The 24,096-nt window shown below is 36.1% G+C and overlaps 2 protein-coding genes across 2 annotated transcripts in view; both read left to right on the forward strand.

Moving 5' to 3' along the window:
• The window catches only part of TBX20 (T-box transcription factor 20), a 49,254-nt gene extending 46,058 nt beyond the window's left edge, over positions 1 to 3,196 (forward strand). The window contains exon 8 of the mRNA XM_010988080.3: positions 1,537 to 3,196. Within this exon, the coding sequence (XP_010986382.2) occupies positions 1,537 to 1,877 (341 nt within the window). The 3' untranslated portion in view covers positions 1,878 to 3,196. The remainder of the gene's footprint in view (positions 1 to 1,536) is intronic.
• Positions 3,197 to 17,483: 14,287 nt separating this feature from the next.
• DPY19L2 (dpy-19 like 2) overlaps positions 17,484 to 24,096 on the forward strand; it is a 76,162-nt gene continuing 69,549 nt past the window's right edge. Inside the window, exons 1-3 of the mRNA XM_010988079.3 lie at positions 17,484 to 18,045; positions 21,303 to 21,327; positions 22,650 to 22,737. Of these exons, the coding sequence (XP_010986381.1) occupies positions 17,667 to 18,045; positions 21,303 to 21,327; positions 22,650 to 22,737 (492 nt within the window). The 5' untranslated portion in view covers positions 17,484 to 17,666. The remainder of the gene's footprint in view (positions 18,046 to 21,302; positions 21,328 to 22,649; positions 22,738 to 24,096) is intronic.

Here is a 24,096-nt window from a genome sequence, read left to right on the forward strand (position 1 = left end):
ATTTAGGATCAATGACTAGAATGAAAAACACTTTTAAAAAGGAGATTCTCCTAGTGAAGTGCATTGTGTAGAGGTGGTGGCCCTGGTGGTGAGAGTAGGGGAGTTCTAAAACGCTCATCTTTTTGCAAGGAGACAGGAGCCCTCTGCATCTGGGAGGCCAGAGAAAAGAGACCAGAGGCACGTGCCTGGGCACAGGAATGTTCGTATGGGGAGGGTCTCTGTCATATTTTTATGTCCATTGTATGGAATAGCATAAACAGTCAAAACACAGGACATCTCTTATAACTAAATCCAAATGAGCTACTAGTAATCATACAATTGGGAAATTCAGTGTCAACTCTTGTTTAAACTTCTAGATGTTGTGAGGTAAGAAAGACTCTTGCAACTTGTCAAATGTTTAATAAAAAATTATGGAAGCTAACCTATCATTCCTGATAGTTCTTAATGATGTGTTTATTATACACTAAGTATTAGATAAATATAATTACATATATATTTTATTTTGTTTTATGACAATTTATTATTTTCTACTGATCTGGCTTCTAAACTTTGCTCAGGACTATGCTATTTTCATAAATGCATTATTTATTTTTTATAACTTGGTAATGTTTTTATATCTGGTAGGGAAAATCTATCCTTGTTACAATTTTAAAAATCTTAATATTCTGTTATAATTTGTCCTGTTAATTTTGAGAATCAAGTTGAAGGGGGAAAAACATTAGCATTTCATTGGCTTTACACTAAATCAATAAAATAATTTGGAAATAACTGCCTTTTAAAAAACATTCTATTTTTCATTCAAGATATGGCATATGTCTTCAATTATTAAAATCTTTCCTTACATCTCTCAATAGAGTTGTGTGAAAAACTTCAAGTAAGTATCATGCATTTCTTTTTAGAGTAATTTCTAAGGATTTATTATTTATTTTTGGCAGTGCTTTTTATTGTTTCCACATTTCAACTTCCGAGTATAGTTGGCATATTAAAATGCGTTTGGATTTTGTTTGTCTTAAACATAATGAACAGAGTGAATGTTCTCATTCTACTCCCCTCACCCCAAAAAGAGAGAGAGAGAAAGAGAGAAAAGAGTTATAGAAGTTAAAAAAAGAAAAAAAAAAAAAAAGAAAAACACTCTTGTGGTGTCTCACAGCAGCTCTGGAAACCAGGTAGCTTTGTTGACGCCTGTCTGTCCAGCCTTACTTATGGCGATGCTAGAGATGTTAGGAGAGATATCAGCTATTTGGAACTCCTTTAAAGGGAATCAGGTCATTACCTTCAGGTAGGGTGCAGGTGTTCTGGCCACTTTCGGGGAGTATGCAAGTCATCTAATGAACTAGGACTTTTTCTATTTAAATTCCCTCTTCTATATATGGTATAAATGGTATCTGGAAAGGTAGATATGCTTATGGTTGACCTGTTTCTCTTTCTAAACTGAAGATTATATTTTTTTAAAAAATAAATCTACCCTTATAGACAATGTAATTCTTGATTTGCATATTGAAAGTTTCCAGTCTAATGAGTTGCTTTTCCTTTCAGGATCAGCTTTTACAACATCTGATAATCTGTCTCTCAGCTCCTGGGTATCATCTTCATCCAGTTTTCCTGGATTTCAGCACCCACAGTCCCTGACTGCTCTTGGCACCAGCACAGCATCCATAGCGACACCCATTCCTCACCCCATACAGGGCTCTCTGCCACCATATAGCCGACTTGGGATGCCTCTGACCCCATCAGCCATTGCCAGCTCCATGCAGGGGAGTGGCCCGACATTCCCCTCATTCCACATGCCCCGCTACCATCACTACTTTCAGCAGGGGCCCTATGCTGCTATCCAAGGACTGCGCCATTCCTCTGCTGTGATGACGCCATTTGTATGACTCTTCTAAAGATAGGAGAATCCAGATCCAGAATGTGCAAAAATGGGTATGGAAATATAGGACAGGGTTGGGTGGGTGGGATGTGGGGTGTTGGAGCAGGGGCTCTCCAGGAGACATGGGACCTATTCAAGAGGAGAGCTGGACTCACAATAAAACCTACCACTGAGGGAAAGCACCATGGACCAGGATTCATCTGCAGATGGGGGACAGCTCTTGGGTTCAAGAGAAAATCAGTGTAAAGTTCTTAGCTAGCCTAAGTCCTGCAACTAATAGGATATCAATTTAACCAGAAAGTTTAATAATACAAGGCAGATGAATCTTACGGTGCATTATTCCTAGTGGTTAAAAATGCTGTGTTGATGCAGTAATGTATAAAAAAAATCAATGTGTATAGGTTTTCTTCCTACTTCCCACAGATTACAAGAACCTTCAAAGAGGCAATACTATATAACATAGCTACCATAATGCATAATGACTAACTTAAGTCCATTTCTCCCTGTAGAAATGAGAGCCAATAGAGAAATATTTGTAGTGCTGTAGTTTAAGCATGTTTAGTTTTCCTTTGTGTTAGTTTGCTGGAGAAGGAGCTGAGATAATGCTAAAGCACCCTATTTTGTGGATGAATAGGTGATAATGACTTCATAAAGTTCTTTTTGTAATATTGAAGGGCCAGTACCTGACAAGTTCATTTTCACAGTCTTATCTTCTTTCTTCCTAATTCTCTTCCTTGCAATTACTTGACACTTATGTAGGAAAAATCTTCCATATACAATTATGAAGCAAGAAGCTCTATATGTTATATTGTAAAACTGAGGTTTTATTTTTCTGGGCTGCATTCTAAATATACCACTGACCTTATTCACTGAGGAACACTTTAAAGTCTCTACACAATGACATGTGAGACTCACAGCTACAATAAAATATGGTTGCCCTATTCTGAAAGGAATTTTTCTGCCATGGGTACCAAAAGCTCCTTCATTTTTACTTCAGCTTTGGGAGACCTTACGGATGTTAAAATGCACCAGGCCAAATTCTCATTCTCAATAAATCTGCTTTGTTGTTTGATTATCTGCTGCCACTGACTGACAAGGATTTATGAATGACCATTCTAAATGCCCATACAGCCACCACTTGACCTATGGTTATGAAAAGTTGTATGTCCACATATCTGATTTGTCCTTTTTTTCTTACTGTGTTATATTCAGTGACTCTACCATTTTTATAGATCCATAATATGAAACTGCATCTTCACTCAGTGACACCCTGACTAAACATTGGCAGTGCTTATAAGTAAATCTAAAGCATTTATCAACTTTATTTTCAACTCATGCTATCTTCTTAAGCCTTCTTTTAATATTTATAATAGTAATTAACTGTATTGTAATTATATATAATATCTGTATTATTTTTGAGCCATATATATCTAATAAGCATTTACAGTCAGAGAAGTACATTTGGAATTTTGCAACAGTGCATTTCCTTAATAACAGAGATTTAATGAAGCTTATAGTCCTTCAACTCTAGACATAATACATTCTAGCTACAAGATTTAACCTGTCTTCTTCACAAAGTTCCCCAAAACTCTTAATTTAATTTTTATGTAATATTCATTCTACTCTGTTCTGACTACAAAATATTGATTCTATTCAAAAAGATGGGAAATCTTGCTGCTGAGAGTAGAGGTGTATTTGGAAGTAAATGTAATGTATTTATCACATCAGACTCAAGTGGGATTTTATTCGGCTGTTTTAATGTTAGGCTTTTCCATATCAAATGCTTTTCTTGGGCATTTCCAGCCTATGAAACAAGGCAAATGGCATAGCCTGCCTACGTGATGTCATTGTTGGACTTTGCAATTGTCTTTCTCCACTGCATCCCAAAGTTCAGTTATGGAGAGGCTCCAGCTGTGTTAACAGAACATCTCAAAGTCCTGTGGTAGACACTATAGGCTTATTTCTAACTTCTTGCATGTTATACTATAGTAGCCACAGGTAGTTCGTTTTCAAACACAGCACAGATGTGCATTTCTTTAAAAAAGCAGTTATGTATAATGTTTAAAGTAGATATCCGTAGAGCATGGACTAGGGATTTAATATTTAATAGTTGACCTGTTGTCAGTGCTCCTTTTAATACAGAGTACTGCTGCTTAAAGCAGGAATAACAAAAGTAAATACTATTTTACATGATGCTACTTAATACCCTGATAAACTACTGGCCTACTAAAGTGAATCCATATCTGGATTTTCTTTTCAATAAGAATGAAAGGATCATTTTAATGCTATTTTTACATTTGCCCAATTGGTGTGTCTCAAAGTAGGTTTATATATTTTTGTTAAATATGGTTTTATATCAGTATTTCCTGACTTCATAACTTTATTTTGAATTAATCAATATAAGACTAAAAATAAGTAGCACGCTTAGAGAAAAGCAAAGACTAAAACATCTTGGAAAAAATCATACCTGAAATTCTAAATTGGATACATTTTTAAAGTATTTGGTATTATTTGAACAAGAAAGAAGAAGCACAAGTGAAATGGAGCTTAACCTAATCAGTTACTCTAGTCATGGGAACCAGGGGTAGATATATGCACCACCAGGGTATTTCTGAGCTATTCTGCTTGTTGATAACTCCTTGGGTATTTAAGATTTAAACTCTAAAATCTCTTCTACCAAAAGCAATTGCAAAAACTAGATATTTAGTGGGAAAGCCAACTGAATAATAAAAGAGCATGAGTTATAGTATATTTGGAATAAAGTAAAGGTTCCTGCAGGCATATCACAGTATCAAAAAGCATGGCTAATGTGTAGTGCTGCTAAAAAGTGGCCCTGCCAGAATGGCTTTATCTAACCCAAAAGAATTAATTCATAACTTAGTAGGTTCTACATGTGTGATTTGTTTTTAAAATACGTATCAACAATACTAAGTTCAATTATTTCTTTTACTTAGTAACTCATCCCCCCTTCCTCTATCCAAACTTGGCAGTATAAAGGTAAACATATCCAGCTTGCATCTAACACATCACAAATTATTAGGTAACAAGCTCTATGTTAATTAATTTATATTGCATTGCTGGTCCTTTTGAGCTTATAACAATGGCATGTTGTCTGAAATGCCTACCACCATTTCTAGTAGTTGGGCACACAGAGGAGATATTAAGAAGCTTCCTGATGATGCTTCATCATCTAGCATCTGTGTAGGAGTCATACTCACTTCTGGGGTATTCCAAAACCTCCTCTCCCCACCCTTACCCACATCTCTGTCCTTGCACTTCTCCAGCCACAATATCCCCACCCTGGGGGTAAAAAAAGGAAATCCTCCAAAAGCCCAAGAAATAAGTATTCTTAGAAGCAAAGCATACTTATCTCATACTGCCTATGAATTTTTCATAGTGGTATTAGGATATTTATCCCAATTCTGACTTTCACGTTAGCTTTTCAGGCTGTCCTGCTTATGTTTAAGCTGAATTATATTGAGAAAAATGAGCTTCAAATAAAGTAAATGGAGTGACTTTACCATTCCACTGAAAATGAATTCAAACTCAAGCCATGACTCAGTAAAGTTAAAGATTCAGTTATGTAATTTGCAAGATCAAATATGGCACGAAAGACAATATTTTTACTCACTCTTACATTGACTAAGTAAGGAAAACTATTTTCATTATTAAGTGTGTATGGAATTAATTATTACAAACAAAACAATATTATATTCTAAATCTAGACTGGACAGAAATAAATAAAGCACTGAACAGAAAAGATTTTCAGCTGGCTCCTTTAGAGAGCTGGACTTGGGTGGAGGACGGATTTTATAAATTTTTATATTATTTCAGAATGTAAGGATTTTATGTAAACAAGGAAAGGGAAGGTTAAAAACTCTTAAAATTTTATAAAATCGTAACATTATTTCTTCACTACTATTCAATGCCAGTAATAAAATATTCCAATGCTTAGCTTTCTGCAGCATGCTTAACTATGCAGAGGTTCATTTATAAATATTTGATAGGCAAATAGTCCGTAAGTATTTTCTGGCCCTTGTTTCTCTGTCCCTCTATTAGATAAGTTCCAATCCCTCCCCTGATTATAAGAACATTTTGGTGAAATAGTACATCTGGACAAAAAATACAATTTGTTGTATTTTACTTCTGGTACATTAAAATACTGTATTTAGTTGTTGTTTTTCTTAGTTTCAGAAACCTAAAAGAAGGTCTTCTATTTCCTAAAGGATAAAATTGGATATAGCCTCTTTAGTAGCCTTTATCACAGTTCTGCTGTTTGCTGTGTTCATTTGCTTAATGAATTGTGTGAGAACAGTCACTGTAATGAAGTGTGTGTGTGTATGTGTGTGTGTGTGTGTTGCGGGTGGGGGGAAGGGCATGGGAAATGTTTTATGAAAAAGAAGTTATAAGCCTAATACTATGAAGTAACATCTAATGAAGTTCTTTTTAAGTGCAATATATTTATTTCTGCTAGAAATGTATTATCAACATTATGTAATATTTGAAGCATTACATGTTATTTGTAAACAGCTTAAAATTATATATTACCCCAAATTGTACAGAAGTACAAATGTGTGGATAATAATTTCTTTCATTAAATATGGTGTGTTTTGATATATATGCACACATTTACACCTTTCATTATCTCACACACTTCGTGACTTTTGGTACCTGTTTCCTTACTTGAATAAAAAAAAAAAGAGGATTAGGTAAGATCAGGGGTCACAATTGGCCACGCCTAGGCCAGACACAGCCCTGAGTGCTACACAAGGTTTTGGTTTTGTCTTTAATTGCATATGAAAGTCTGTAGAGAAGACATTGCTCTCAAGTTGGCACCAGTTCCCATTTTCCTATACCCAGTACCTTTCACTCATTCACTCTACCTCATGAACCCCTAGAATCGTGGGTCTTTTTGCACCTCTCTGTACTGAATGATACTGAAGACTCCATAAAGCTTAAAGAACTCCTGCCTCTCATTCCAGTCATGAGCTCTTAGATGTGCTGTAATGATATTACACAAAGCAGGCTGACACAAAATAAGATTAGCCAAATTCAAAGTTTTAATCCTTCTTCCACATAATAGTCCTTCAAAACACTTGACATTATCAAACCTGCTTTCAGAAGTCTGCTCTATTACCCTTAATATTTTGTGCATGCCAAACACCAATCTTTTAAAAATCTTTTATTTGGAATAATTCCAAGCTTAGAGAAAAGTTGCAAGAATAGTATAAAGAAACTCCACATACTCTTTACCCAGATTCACCAATTGTTAACTTTCTGCCCCATTTATCATTTGCATTCCTACTGAGGAGTGCAAGCATACATACAAATACAAATTGTTCTTCTGAACATCTGAGAGTAAGCTTCACATATCATGCCCCATTATCCCTGAGTAATTCAAAGTATATTTCCTAAAACCAAGAAGATTCCACTAAAGAGCTACAGTACAGTTAGCAAGTTCAGGAAATTTAACAATCGTACAATATTGTATCGACCATCTGTACTTCAGTTTTGTCAAATGACCCAGTGATGTCCTTTCTAGCATATTTTTTTTCCTTCAGTACGAAGGTTAGATCCAGTTCAGAATCACACATTTAGTTGTCATGTTTCTTTAGTATCCTTTAATCTGGTACTGATAGTTCCTCAGCCTTTGCCTTTTAAGACAAAAGAACTCCTATTTTTCAGTGGCTTATAATTTATTACTATCTTTAGTTATCTTGATGTTCAAATCATCCCAGATTTGGTCATTGGGAATCCCTTAAGTTGGATCCTGTGTCCTCTTGACATGCCCAAATTTACTTTTATTTCCCTTAGCACTTCTTAACTTTCTGGCTTAGTACATTGTTCCAGGCTCAACTTGTACCTTTCTTGCCCTAGCCCTGGAATCAATTTCTACCAGGACCCCAGATTCCTTTTAGCTGGGGAACTGCATTAGTAACCAATATCTGGGTGCCAGATGTGTTCATTGGGGATGTTTCTATACCTTTTCAGCTGACAGAGTTAGGAGTACATATACGTATATAAACCCACACATTCAAATATACGTATGTGTGTGAGTTTGTGTATAAAACGTATTAGAAATCATGAGTTTATGCAGATATCTCCAATTTCAATGTACTCCAATAGGGTCCTTTTCCCCATGCTTTGCCCCAGTTCATATCTGTATTTGCTTTCTTCCTCAGTGAGAATCCTGGCTACCAAGAGCATCAACATACTTATTTACTCAATTCTACCATACACCCCAAATAATTTCATATTACTTCTTTCATACAACTACAATAAACCTTCTACAAAGAGTTCAGGATTTGTTTCCAGTTGTTTCGTTCCCTATTCAACTAAGGGTAAATAGTTAAATGACATGTTTAGCAGTTACTTAGATCAGTTTTTTTTCTCTCCTATATAGTTATGCTATTCATTTGCAATACAACTGGGTTCATTTGTTCAGTTTGCTTACAGTTTTAAGGATTTTTTTCTCTAATTCTTACTGATTTTTTAAAAAATATGTAGAATATTAACATGCTTCCAAGAAAAACCATGGAACTAATAATCAAATATAACAAGATTATAGGGTACACGGTTAATATAAATAAGTCAATTGTTTTCTTATATACCAGAAATGAACAACTGGAATTTGAAATGAAAAATACAGCACCATTTATGTCCGCACCAAAAAAAGAGAAGAAATACTTAGGTATAAATATACTAAAATATGTACAAGATCTATCTGAGGAAAACTACAAAACTCTGATGAATGACATTAAAGAAGATCTAAAAAAATGGAGAGGCATTCCACGTTTGGGGATAGGCAGACTCAATAGTGACAATCAATTTGATCTATAGATTCAACACAGTCCCAATCACAGTCCCAGCAAGTTTTGTGGCTATCAACAAACTGATCATAAAGTTTATATGCAAAAGACCCAGAACATCCAACAAAATACTGAAGAAGAACAAAATTGGAGAACTGACAGTACTCAACTTCAAAACTTACTATAAAACTATATTAATAAAGACAGTATGGTATCAGTGAAAGAACAGACAAGTAGATCAACAAACACAACAGACAGCCCAGAAAATAAATCCATATGAATACAGCCAACTGATCTCTGACAAAGGAACAAAGTCGATTCAGTGGAAAAACAATAATCTTCTTTTAAAAATTATGCTGGAACAACTGAACATCCACATACAAGATAATGGATCTAGATACAGACTTGGCACCTTTCACAAACATCAACCCCAAACAGATCAAAGATCTAAATATAAGAAGCAAAGCTATAAAACTCCTAGAAGATAATGGAAGAAAATCTAGGTAATGTTGGCTTTTTAGATACAACATCAAAAGCATGATCCATTAAAGAAAAAGTTAGTATGATGGACTATATTCAAATTTAAAAACTTCTGGTCTACGAAAGACACTATTAAGAGAATGAAAAGATTAGCCACAACTGGGAGAATATATTTGCAAAACACATATCTGATAATTGGCTTGTATTCAAATATACAAAGATCTGTTAAAACTCATCAATCAGAAAACAAGCAATCCAGTTTTTTAATAGGCAAAAAGATCTATCTGAAACAGACAACACACCAAAACATATATAAAGATGGCAAATAAACATATAAAAGGTCTCAACATCATGTGTCATTTGGGAAATGAAAATTAAAACAACAATGAGATCACACTACATACCTATTAGAATGGCTAAAATCCAAAACACTGACAATACCAAATGCTGACAAGGATAAAGAGCAACAGAAACTCATTTGTTGTTGTAGAGAATGCAAAATGGTACAGTCACTCTGTATGACATTCTGGAAAAGCCAAAACTATAGAGATAGTAAAAAGATCACTAGTTTCTAGGGGTCTGGGAAAAGGGAGGGATAAATGGGTGGAACACACAGGATTTTTAGGGTAGTGAAGCAATTCTGTATGATATAAGATGGATACATAACATGATGCAGTTGTCAAAATCCAAAAAACTGTACAACTCAGAGTGAACCATAATGTAAACTAGAGTTATGTTAGTTAATAATAACGTATCATTATTAGTTCATCAATTGTAAGAAATGTACCACACTAATGCAAGATGTTAATAACAGGAGAAAATGTGTACAACAGTGGGGATGAAGGGATATATGGGAATCCTGTACTTTCTGCTCAGTTTTTTGTAAATCGAACACTATTCGAAGAAATAAACTGTATTAATTTTAAAAAGCCAATGAAATACCACTTCACACCTACTATGATGGCTATTATCAAAATGATGGACCATAACAAGTGTTGGCAAGAAACTGGAAACCTTGTACATTGGTTGTGAGAATACAAACGATGTGGCCACTTTGGAAACCAGTTCATCAAAAGGTTAAACATAGAGTTACCACATGACCCAGGAATTCCCCTCCTACATATACAGCTAGGAGAAAAAAAAAACATATGTCCACATAAAAGCTTGTACATGCATATTCACAGCAGCATTATTCATAATAGCCACAAAAGTGGAAATAACTCAAATGTCCATCAACTGGTAAACAGATAAATAAAATTTGGTATATCTATATAATCAAATATTATTTAGCTATAAAAGGAAATGAACTACTGATAAATGTAAACATGGATGAGCCCTGAAAACATTATGGTAAGTGAATGAAGCCAGACACAAAGGACCACATATTGTATGATTCCACTTACAAGAAATGTCCAGCAGAGGGCTATTTAGAGAGGCAGAAAACAGATTTCCAGGGGCTGGAAGGAAGGAGAAATGGAAATGACTGCTAATGGGTATGGGGTTTCTTTTGAAGATGGTGAAAATGTGAAATTAGATAGCAGTGATGGTTCTACAACATTGTGAATATACTAAAGTCACTGAATCCTACACTTTAAAAGAATATATTTTATGGTATGTGAATTACATTTCACTAAAGCTGTTACTTTAAAATATAAAAAAGCTATCCAGAAAATATTTTATTTCCATTTTTAAGGGCCCAACCTGTCAACTTTGAGGACTCCCAGGGGAGTGATCTTGTGAGTTAAGAGTGAGCAGTCTAGGATCTTCTTCCTGACTCAAAATTCTTTTTTATCTGTAAAAAGAAGCTAATACTGCCTATTAGATAGCACTGCATGGTTTTAGGCTCTCAGTTTAAATTGGTTTATTTTTATCTCCTCCTTTTTGTTTCCCCTAGGAAGAATTGTAGTTGGTTCTTTGGACCCCCGGGAAAAGAAAAAGATGATATAAATAATTCCTTCTTCATCCTGAGCCTTGATATGGTAATATTGCTACCTTTTATAAAACACTACATCTATATACTCTACACACATTACCTTACTTAATCTTTGCAACAACTCTATGAGGTAGAAGCTATTAATATTCCCATTGGAAGTATGAGAAAATTGAGGCTTAGAGAAATTGAATGCTCAGAAACCTACAGTGAGACAGCAGGATTCAAATCCTGTCTGAACTCATAACTAAGATGCTGTGCTAACTCCTATAACAAATATTTCTACATTTTAAGAAAAAAATTTTAAAGTCTACATTGTCTTTACTCTATCCAGGTACACAACTTCAATTAAGAAACATAAAAGCATAACTAAACAATTTTTCTCCTAATGAGTTTTATATTGCCACTGGTAAGTGTCTGGAGAAGAGTTTCAGATTGTAGCAGAGAAGGAAATTTTACAGTTCCACATTTACCTTTGAATGATTGGTCAATATCTACGTGAAAGCAGGACTCTGCTGCCCAAAGCAGGAGCCTGGCGGTCTTCATATAAACACTTACTACTTATTTATGGATGTTTCCCCTTCCCTTTGTACTTTAGTTACCATTTAGGCTGCTAAAGGATAGAAGTAATTAGAGAATAGGAACAATGAAGCCCACTGTACTTAAGAGACTAGACAGGGAATCAGGGAAGAACCAGAGGAAGAGAGATCAGGGATGGGGTGGAGGCCAGGTTGGGGCTGGGCTGGAGCTAGGCTTAGTTCCTCTGGGTTGGCAGTGAGAGGTGTAGCAACTTGAGGAGAGGAAGGGGGATAAAATGGGTAGACTGCAGTGAATAAGACCATCAGGATGGAATCAGAACACAGATGCAGATAGATGAGGAGAGAAGGGAAGTACTGTTAAGAAAGGAGTTTGATACAGGGCACTCAACAGGTATAACTCAACAGATATATTTTTCCAGCCACCTAAATGTATGTACAAATACTAACTAGAATCAAATAAGTTTAAAAGACTTTAATAAGGCCTGTAGTCCAAAGTCTTTATTTCATAGTTGAAGAAATCAGACCTAGAGAAGTACTGCCCAGAACATATTGGGTCCGACCCTGCTGTGATATTTCTATCACTGTCATAAAGTTAAATCTCAAGTCAATCTGAAATATTATGTGATATAAAACATAGCACACAGGTGCCTTATGTATCATTTGTTTTTGCTACGTTTTGCATTTAACCTTCCCATATATATACACTACAGTTCATTCTTTAATATATTCTAAGACATCTGCTTATTTATATTAAATGTAATAATTCTTGTATTAGTTACTTTGGTGGTAAATGTTTTTAAAATGTCAATATGCTGGAGTTTGTTAATGGAACTATCATCATTGGGTTTATGGAAAAATTGATTTTTGGGGTGTGGTATATGTATACATGTATGTGGCTGCGTACAGATTGGTTAAGTCATTAAACAGTGGTTACTGAGTACCCTTCTCCTCAAATCAGTGTGCATATATTATGCAACTGGGCAGTCTTCCCATGTAGGCGGTGAAGGAATTCTCCCAATTAATTAATGGATTACCTCCTTTCCTTTGAATGAAACATGCCTATATAAGGCTGTTCAAGGTTAAGGGGGTCTCATTTCATCTGAAATAAGTTTGGGGAACTAAACTGAGTTTGGGTGGCTGAGAGGGCTCCAGTTTAAAAGGAGAATAGGTCCCCCGTGGACCCAGGAAGTAGAATAGAACTCCTAGAAATCCCAATTTATTATAGATACCTTTTCTCCTACGGATGAAAAGACAGTGTTATGCAAAGCATCACACACAGATGCATTGACATTCAAGATGTATTCTTCATGACAACTTGGGGACTTTCCAATTTCTCCTAAGAAAAAGCCCCTGCATCCAACTAGAATTTAAACAGGCTCTATAAAGTAATTCAATAGCAGCAAATGCGCTAGTTAAAAATGAATCAATCCAAGATACATAGTGGTTTTAGACTGATGCAGTTGTTTTATAAAATATACATGTGCAAAGACATTTCTTCTAGTGGAAGCAACTTACTAAAGAAGAATTTGAAAGGATCTTTTAAAGATAAAAACAGACCAATTAGAAAATAAATAGCCACCAAAAAGCTTATACCCATGATCATTCTATTTTTGAGACAAAAACAGAGATACAATTAAACATACACTTTTTCATCTTTGTAAACTTACAGGAAGTCTTACAGAAGTATAAAAATGAATCCCATTGAGTTCATCTTTTTAAAACATCTTAATTGGAATGAATAAAATTACTAAATCAAAATGCTCTAAAAAATCTTGGATATGTGATTCAATTATAGTTAGCATAATTATGAGTTCCTAAGAATTTTGCTACCATCTTTGGGACTAACTAATGATGATACTAGAGATACATAAACATTTGGATGTCAATTCCAACTCCCTGCACCATAAGAGGAGAAAAAAGCACTTTAATGTATAAGAAACTGAAACAAAACCAACAGAAACCCATCTCTTAGCAGATTGTCAGTTAAAATGAAATTGGTATTTTAAATTATCAAATTATAAGTGGAAAACTTAACATTTCCAAAATGATGTTCACTGAATTACCTCTATCTTTCCTAATCTATATAGCCAAACTAGATACAGATATAACTAAACTAACCACTTGAATTTATATCTAGGCATTTGTGCAAAATTAAAATGTTTAAATTTGATTAAAAAGTATCTGAATCAATGAAAGCAAAGTCATTATTATTTAGAAAATCAAACACTGGCCAAAATAAATATCTTAATTATTTTGATATATGAAATATGCTCTGTAATTATTTTTATGCAGGGTTACATTTGGAATTTCTCTACATTTCATATTTGTTAAACTGATCTATTACAAGAATAGTGATCTTTTTCTTTTTAAAAATTACCTGAATGTTTAAAATTCTGATTTATAATTCATTACTGCCATCTGCTGGTGATATAGTTTCACTGCTTTTTTTTTTTTTTTTTTTTCAGTAAAACAAATTGCTTTACAAAAAGACTAAGAAAACAGAGACAAGTTTTAGATATAAAAGACTGGGAAATCTCTATGTAAGAGAAATAATTTGCTATATCATGAGATATCTTTATTTCAAAGAATATAAGATAATGCAATAATTAGTGCATTATATCAAATTACACTATTTTAATTGTCAGTTGAGGAGGGAGGGAATAGCTCAAGTGGTAGAGCACATGCTTAGCATGCATGAGGTCCTGCGTTCAATCCCCAGTACCTCCTCTAAGAATAAATAAATAAATAACCTGATTACCTTCCCTCACCAAAAACAAAAACAATGATTTTCTTAACTGTCAGTTCATCACATAGTAAGTATTGGGCACATGGATTTAAGTCATTGTCCTTAATAAGCACGTAGCTGAAATATAGCTCAAATAACTAGGTCAAAATAAGTGAAAACTGTTAGAGAAGTTACTAAAGATAAAAACATGCCATGATTCTATTCAACTGAATAAAACTAAGTGTCACATCTTCCTTCACACACAATCTATTCCTCGCCTAAGAGAATGCATAATTATTTAGGCAATGTCTTTTAGTTTTCTAAATTAACTAGTGAACCCAGAACTCATATTACTGTTTGATGATAGAACTAACACATAATTTAATCAGAAAAATTCAGGTGAGCAAAACATTAACTGGAAGTGGTACTCATCAGTATATTCTGAATATGGTCACTCTTGAGCAAGATATAGGAATTTTTCTTTCATTAAGCATGTAGTGTTTTAGGTGTTTTAGCAGTTTTCAGATGAGGAGATAAAAATTAGAGTGGCTAGGTTACTAGCTCAAGGCCACACACTGATAATCTTCCATATATGAGTCCTCTATGTAAAAGATTTAGAATGGAGCCTGGAACATAGTTAATTCTGTGTATATACTATATATCTCAATCATACATGTCTTGCCTCTTTTACCTTCAACACTGTATCATGAGCATTTTCCTATTCAAAATTATTTTAGTCAATTTAGTAATGCTTCACTGTATAAGCGTTCTGTAATGTTTTGTTTAATCTAGAGATTATTTCTAATTTTCACTTCTATAAATAATAGTACAATGATTCTTATAAAAAATATTTTTAAATAGCAAAAATGACCAGATTCGTACTCGCAAGTGTTAGACCAAGGGTAAGAATATACTTTATTCTGTGAGACATAGAGTGATTTGAAGAACTGGAAACTCCAAGAAACAAACAAATTCACCAAAAAGAGAAACATAAGAAATAGGCAAAGTAGACTGAAGAGAGGGAAATCAAAATCAGAAAGTTCAGTTCAGAGTTTTATAAGAAAATGTCACTGAAAACATCTGGTCAACATTCCAGTAGCAGCCACTCCTTACTTCCCACAAAAATACCCACCTCTCATGAAAAACAAAGATATAAAATCACTTGAATGAATAATCTACTAACAAAGATCTTCAGATTATCTTTTTAAAAATTCAACAAGATATAGCTTAAAATAAACACATCTATTAGAATCACAGAGAGTTGAAGGATAAACCCTGGGCAAATATGGATTCTTTAAAAAAAATAGATGGCCATATCAGTTTCATTATCATATCAGTAAAAGCAGGGTGTATAATTCAGCTGACTTGAAATGTCTATGGAAAAACATAAATTTCTCCGAAATTGATACAAGTAGTAGCAGACAATGTAAATATACCAATAATAATAAAGGAAACTGAAAGATTAAAGAAAAAAAAAAGAGGCTCCAGAATCAGCTGTCCTAATGCAGACAAAATGGTGCAAATCTCAATTCATTTTGTGAATCTAATAAAAAAGGAAAACAATAATTGCACCCCACTTGATCAAAAACAGTATTAAAATACTCATATAAAAATAAGGTATTTTATTTCAAGTTTGCATATTTATTCAATAATATATTTCTATCAACCACCCATAAATATCTTGTATTTTAAACTCAGTAGTGGACGATTTTTTACCTGCTGAAACTTGGGCAAATACATCCTTGATCCAGGGTTTCCTAATTAGTACAAAGTTATTACATGAATTAAATAAGAAAACATTTTAAGCACCCAACACAGTGCCAGGAATGTAAAAGTGCTCCCTGAAAAAATCTTACAAACCAATAGATTAATAACAACATTTATTTAATTTAAATAAGTGATAAGATGACTAGTACTGTTGGTACCTGCTTTAGACCTTCAGAGTAGAGGAAGTAACATGGGCTGGAGAAAAGGCTGGGGCTGGCGCTCGGAAAGTGATGGAACTGAGACGGGCAGGGAAAGCTGGACAGAAAGCTCCAGGAGAGTTTTTCAGGATGAGCAAAGGGATAGTTACGGAGTCTCTCACCATGGATCCAGTCGGAAAAACTGGAAAGGAAGATTTGTGTCTGGGATGTGGGAAATTAAAGTTGAAGAGGCAATTGGGGCAGATTACTGAAGGCACTGATGAGCAAGCCCAAGGCGTTTACATTTTATTTGTAGGCCAGTGGGAGCCATGAACATTGTTGAGCGGTGTTGCATCAGGAAAATGAACCTGGCCACAGTGAGCCGTAATGTAGACTAGATGGGGGAGAAGGGGCTTGGGGAGTTGGACCCATGTAAAACAGAAGGGAGGAGAAGTAGGGTGGGCCCCAGAGCACGGCCTGCAGTGGAGGACACGGAAAATGCGCACGGCCCCTGCCCACCGCTGCGGCACCATGTGCGGCTGTGCGGTGTCTGTGCGGCTAAGAGCTCCCCAATCATGAGGTCCTGGGTGGTTTCTGGTTCAGGAGCGTGAGAGGGCTGAGCACAGCTCCGCACTCAGCTGCTGAGGAATTCTGAGCAACCGTGTTTGGGACACATAATTTTACCTCAAGGATGGGTCAGTAAACGCTGTCCTCAAAGGCGACGTCACCGAACTCGCGTCAACCTGAGGCTCTGGGGTTAGACTCACCCGGCTCACGCCGGCTCTGCACCTGCCGCCTGTGGCCTCGGACCTTTGCCTCAGCGAGGGAGACGGACTCTTGAAAGCCCAGTGCAACGTGTTGGAGGGAGACCAGGTGAGATGCTCCTCAAGTGCCGGGCGCATCGCAGGCGCTCACTTCTCTCCCTCGCTTTCTGTGGTGATTTCTTTCAATTAATTGTCCTTTCCCTTCAACCACCTCGAGACAGGCAACTTTTGGGTAAAAATAACGAAGCTAACACTAATCTCGAAGAAAGTTATTAACTCTAAGAAAGTTCCTCATACTTGTCCGCCAGCAGGGGGCGATACCAAGTGGCGAGCTGGGCGGCGCTCGTGGGAGGAGGCGCGAGCGGCACGCAGAGCCTGCGCACTTGGGCGGCGGTGGGCGGCGCACGTGGGAGGACGCGCGTGGCGAGGCGCGCGTGGGCGGCGCACGAGCGGCGCGGGGCAGCCTGGGCCTCCCCCACCCCCCCTCCAGGTTTCGCGGTCGCCTTGACGACCAGGCGGCCTGCAACGGCGGCGGGGTTTAGTCGTTGAGCGGGCCTGGGAACCAGGCCCCTGCGGACCTCGCCCAACTCGGCCGGCCCCTGCCGGAGTCAGTCCCAGCTCCCTCCGAACAGGGACTATGAGAAAATGGTCGGGCAAACGAGGAGTAAGCTCAATGAAGCGGCTTCAGAGCCGTTGCATTCACCCCGCTCCACGCAGTATAAGCGGCGGCGCCGGGCCACCGGAGCTGGGGAGCCGGAGTTGGAGGAGGAACCGAAGGAGGAGGTGAAAAAGCCCCAGCTGCCTTTGCCTGTAGGCGGGGGGAACCTGCCAGGGGGCGCCCGGAGATACTCGCCGCGAAGGACCCGAAACCTGAACGCGCAGAATTGCATGCAGCTGGAGGTGGTCTCAAAGACACTTGTTCTGGACCGCTTCCAATTCCTCAGCTGTTTCCTGGAGCAACTCCGCGACAAGGTGCATCTATTGCAGAGACGTCAGTTCACGGGCAGGATCACCTTCTGCATAGGTGAGCAGAGCCGACCAGGGAGAGCCGTCGGCAGGAGCCCCGACGGCTCTGGGCCAGTGCACTCCCGCTTTCACCCAAGGGACTCTCAGACCCTCTGAGCCTCGGGTTGGCAGTGGTTTTGGTGAGTCTTGAAGATCAGTTTCATAGGCAAGCCTAGCAGGAATAATGGCAAGGTGTAATTTCTGGAAAATCTTTGAGAAGAATTCAAAGCCCTTTTAGTTTTTTTTTTCCCCAGGGTTTTCAGACATAGTGATCACTTCATGTGTCACCAACAAAATGTCATCATAATCAAGGCAGCCATATATCACAAGTTGTGAAAACGATTGTTTAGCTCTTAGGGGCGGGATTTAGACATATTTTTTCTGCACTTTGAATAAAGCAAAATAAAGTATCGATTCTTTTAATTAGCTGAGAAACTTTAATAGTGGAAATAAGGTCAAGTTAGGCAATGTATTTCCCCATGTTTGTATTCATTGACTTTCATCTTGCTGAGGAGCTTCGATGCCTACACTGGGAAATTTTCTTCTTATTTGCATTCCTCATCTTATATACCTGAAGAGGTAACTTAAATGTTGCTGTTTCATTAAAATCAATTTTGAGCCCAGTCCTTGCTCAGACTGGCTGCTGATATAAATTGAAACATAGATAACTATCTCTTAATGTAAGTTGTGGGGTTTTTTCTATCCTAAGTTGACTGCTGATATTAAAGTAGAATGAACCTCCACATTTGGAGTGTTTTAGAAATACTTGAGAAAAAAATAGATAGGGGTTCATATTTAGATTTTATCAGATGTCTAATTATGGCAACACATACATCCCACTCCAGAGTCAACATGATGTTAGATACCTAGGTGTTTTGCATCCTAAACACAAGCTCTGGTGCGCCCTCTACTGGCACATTGAAGGCACTCAATGAATGTTGGGTGAAATGATGACTGAGTATATTAAGTGCTATGAGAGTTGAAAAGAGTGAACTAATACTTTAGGATGGGAAGTGGGAAATGAGATCAGGGGAGACTTTTAGGAAAAGGTGGGATTCGAATTGTGACAAAAACTGGTATTTGGACGTGTGAAGCAGAGGACAAGTGTAAGTGGCTGATACACCAGCATAATCAGAGTCATGGAAGTAAGAAAATACAAAAGCAAGGGAAGGCTGAAAGTAAGGGTACAAAAAGGTACAAAAAAGAAGAAATAGGGAGTTCAAAAGATTGGCTGGGACCAGCCACGGAGAATCTAATTCAAGTCTGGGTTTAAGGCATTTGAACTTTATTCTGTAGGAAGGCACTGATTGATTCTTTTCTTTAGGAAAATAATTTTTTTAATGATGTGAAATGCCTCATTAAAGTTAACCATTTTTAAAGTGAACAATTTTATAATGTTTAGTATATTCCAACAGTGGCATTGAATGATTGTTAAATAGAGTGACGTGATCAGAAGTGTACTTCAGAGAGATTAAGTTGACAGCAGTATGTAAAATGGACTGGATATAAACTGAGAAAAGAAGCAGAAAAAAATGATTGAATACTAGAATCCAGGCAATAGTGGTCTTAAGAAGGTAGCAACGGTTGGAATGGGGAAGAAAGGACAGAGGTGAGAATTGATGGAAACATTGAGAGAGCTGGGTAGGTGGTGAGGTAGAAGAGTGAAAAGAGAAGGGAGAGAGAATGTTCAGGCAAGAGGATTATAGATTTAGGAATTATCTGTGTAGAAGTGTGTTTAAAAAAAATAAAAATTGAGTAAGATTGCCAAGAGATGAAAGAGGGCAAAGTAAAGATACTTGGGAAACACCTCCCCCATACTTAGTTTTAAGAGATGAGAGGAAAGGAAAAGCCAGATAGATAAGCATGAAAAACAAATGGTCAGCAAAATAGAAGAACTGGAAGAGTTGGTGTGATGGAAGATGACACAGGAAGAAATCCAGGAATCTGGTCAAATGCTACAAAGAGATTGAAAAGCATGAGACTTGAAAGAGGCTATTGATGTTGATAACTGAAGGTCATTGGTCATTTAAAAGAGTTACAAGAACTTATTAAAATGAAGGTGGCTAAGAATCTTATTAAATAATGGCAGGGGGTGGAGGAGAGAATATTTCCTAGTTTGAAGAGCTTCTAGATCTAGAGAAGTGTTCTAAGGCTTAGGAAAATCGAAGGCTAAAGGGAAGGATTAAGGGGACAGTACGATTGAGGTTCCAAGAGTTGGGAATGGTTGATGGGGCAGTCTTGGAATAATTGGGAAGGGTGGAATTAAAAAGGCACAAATTTGAGAAGCTAACTGTAGAAAAGAGAAAAGATGCTTCCTCTTCTGAAATGACAGAGATTAGAAAAGCAAGGATTACTGTATAGAGAAATGTTGAAGTGGACATAAGAGAAGTTAGGAGTGCTTGCAGCAAATGATCTTTGTCTCAGTAAAGAGTAAAGTTGGGTCACTTTCAGAGGTGAGCTTGACAGAGACAGGATACAGGGGCTCAGGAGATAGGCTTTGTATCCCAGCTTTGGAAGGAGTGGAGATAAGCACTTCATGCGTTTACAATATTGGCATCGTTATACCTTAACCATTTTATCAGGTGTGGAATGTGGGGTAAGGGAAGGAGGGAGTGAGAGACATGAGAATCTTGTGAGGATTTTTAGAAAGCTAGATGGACTTAGTAGGATATTTGATCATTTACTTAAATATCATTTTTAAGAGTTTTTGCCAGTTTATATAATTGGAGAATAAGAAAGAGGATATAAATACAGTCGAATAGGACACTTTCTGAGTATCTTAACAATTAATGAAACCTATCAGAGGGGCATCTGTTTCAAGTTGAGAGGGACGGTATAGATTTAATTTTAAAGTGGTTCAGAGTATATTATGATAGAAAGTTAACATACGTAGTAAGTATATACTTTTTCTATAAAGAGCCAGGTAGTAAATGTTTTAAGCTTCATAGGCCACATACAGTCTCTGTTACCTATTCTTCTTTCTTATTTTTACTACCCTTAAAAAATGTAACAAGGATTTTTAGCTTTCAGACAATGCAAAAAAAGACCATGGGCCAAAGTTTGCTGATCTTGGTATAAAACAAGTAAATCTTCGGAAGAATATTGAAGAGTAGTAGGAATGAGCTCAGGATGGTAAGAATATGGAAAAAAGGATGGAGAAGCATAACTGGGAATTTACAACATTGTAGTGGTTTTTTAAAAATTATTAAATACTTGTTTTAGAGGTATACTATAATAAAGCAGCTTTTAATGACTTTTTTCTTTTTTTCTTTTCAGCTGTCTTTGTGGGAGTTTTGCACTGGTAAGACTAATTTGAAATAAATAAAAACATTTGGATTAAAAATTGCTATCACTGTTTGCATATAATAAAATAATAACTGCTTGGTATGTGTATAGAACATCTGTATGTGCACCAGCTTACATATGAAACTTTGTATGTGAAACAGCATTTATAAATGGGTGCATTAGGGGAATAGTAACTTATGAGTTAAAATATTTTTGCTTTACCAAAGGATTCACCAGTATATTTCTTAAATACCTAGATTTTCTAATGTATTTTGCATGTTTATCTCATGTAAAAATTTTTTATTTTATAGTAATTGAGTGTTAGTGATGTAAAGTTAGAGATAAAGTTTTAGTTAACACCTGTCATTTGGAAATCAGGTAGAAATGAAGATAAACACTCTCTAATGGTAGTACAGAATTAAATGAGCCTTTCAGTGTGCATACACATGCACATTATTTTATACAAGTGATCTATTTGTAAAAAAAAACTGTATGTAAAATAGTATTTTTCCTCTGACATATCTTCATTTCTAACTGAGCTCAAGGATTTCGACTCTTGGGATGAATGAGATTGCCCCACATCCTGTTGGGACGTAATGTTTTGACCATTAGTCTGCAGGGAGATTTCAATGTTAAACTAAGGCTGTAATGATCAAGAAACATTTCCTGCAGCTATTGGTACCCTGGCATATGTCCTACATGTAAATGAAGGTGAGTGTTAGACAGGTTTACTATATGGAATTTTGCTTTATTTTCTATTTCATTGGAGAGCATTTACTATATAAATTAAGGATAGTGTAATTACTGACTATAACTAATTTTACTTATCACACATGCTCCTATTTTCAGTCCCTACAGCTGTTTTTTTGAGTTGCATTAATAAAATATCTTAAAGTACAGTCTGGTGTTCTTTGGCATTTTATGTAGTATTATCTTATTTAAAAATTGCTTTAATCTAAGATAATTTTATTTAAAATTATATTCCAAAGCTTTTCAGCAATTAGAGGCATTTCTCAAACCTCATACATTAGAATAACTTGTGAAACTTAACAAAAACATGCCTCTGTTCTGATTTAGAGTCCTGGAGTGGGAGGAGGGATAAAAATACCTGCAGGAGTTTTAGATGTACAATGAAGAACCAAAGAGTGCAGGAATTTCAGCTATGTGCTAATGCTAACATACAAATGCCTAAAAATACACAAGTTAGTAAGCAAATTATAAAATTATCCCAGTATTCATTATAAAAATTTATTCTTTTTCCTTTTTATGATTTTCATACTTTGTTCATAACAGTTACTTTAGTAATTTTTTTGAAACATGTTCTTTTTTTTTGCCTAGGATGCATTTGGTAACACTTTTTGAAAATGATCGTCATTTTTCTCACCTCTCATCTTTGGAACGGGAGATGACTTTTCGCACTGAAATGGTTAGGTTCTTTCTTCTAATGAATGAATTTGTGGTTTAATACTAAGTCTATAAGGTAAAAATTTATTAGGAACTGAAATGAATTTTTGGTGAACTGCACTATTTGTCAAGCTATAATCTAGGCTCAAAGTGGATTAAAGACCTAAATGTAAGATCTGAGACCATAAAACTCCTAGAAAAGAACATAGGCAGAACACTCTTGGCATGAATTGTAGCAATGTTTTTTGGATCTGTCTCCTAAGGCAAAAGAAGTAAAAGCAAAAATCAACAAATAGAGCTTAAGTAAACTTAAAAGACTTTGCAAAGCAAAGGAAACCATCCACAAAATGAAAAGACAACCTACTGAACCAGGAGAAAATATTTGCAAATGATATGACTGTGACATTAAAAACACTCATGTTGTGCAACCATCACCACCATCCATCCAGAACTTTCTTATTATCCCAAACAGAAACTGTACCTGTTAAACACTTAGCCCCCCCACTCACCTAGCTCCTGCTGACTTTTATTTGACTCCCTGTCTACAAATTTACCTAGTCTAGTTATCTCAGCCACTGCTTTTGAATCTCACCTTATAGCCCCTTAAAGCTCTGAAGAAAGGGATATGTTAGCATTTGTAAAGCATTTGAATTTTTAATATAGGTATTACTTCCAAAGAGAGCATTAAAATATTATTAAATAAGGAGTGTAGCTATGGCAGAGTCTGAGCTTTGATGACAGATCACTAAATTTGAATGGCAGTTCTATGCTTCATTGTGTGATACTGGTCAGTTAACCTGTCTGATTCTCAGTCTCATCTGTTAACTAGAAATAATGCCAGCCTTACAGGATTTTATTAAAAATGAAGGAAGATACTGAATGAAGTACATAGCATAGTACCTGGTGCAAAAGTAATAGCTGTTATTAATAAGATTTATATGTTTTTATATATCTCTAAATACAGACATGCATATTAGGTATCCTTTCATTGTATTGCCTTGTTTCTGTCATAAGCCAAAGACAGAAATCTTTATATGATCTCTTGTTACTAATCAAAACTATGAGGAAATGCTCTTTCAGATACCAGCTGAAACATATCTTTAATTTAGTAGTCACTAGTGTTGCTTAAACTATCAAAAGTAAAGTACCTGTAGTTGTATGAGGCAGGAGTGAGTATAGAGTTGAAGATTATTTTTAATGTTTTTTGAGGAGAATGTATTACAAACTGTGTGGCCCTTTATTTTTTAGGAAGGAAAGCAGGAAACTGATGAAGTAATCTGAAACAACGTGCTTTTGTTAACTTCTGAATTTTAGCTATACAGCACTTTTACTGGTCTAATAAAGTCATTATTTCACATGCTGGAATAATGCACTAAAATAA

Source organism: Camelus dromedarius, chromosome 7 (genome assembly GCF_036321535.1).
Source record: "Camelus dromedarius isolate mCamDro1 chromosome 7, mCamDro1.pat, whole genome shotgun sequence".
NCBI classification, from domain to species: Eukaryota; Metazoa; Chordata; class Mammalia; order Artiodactyla; family Camelidae; genus Camelus; species Camelus dromedarius.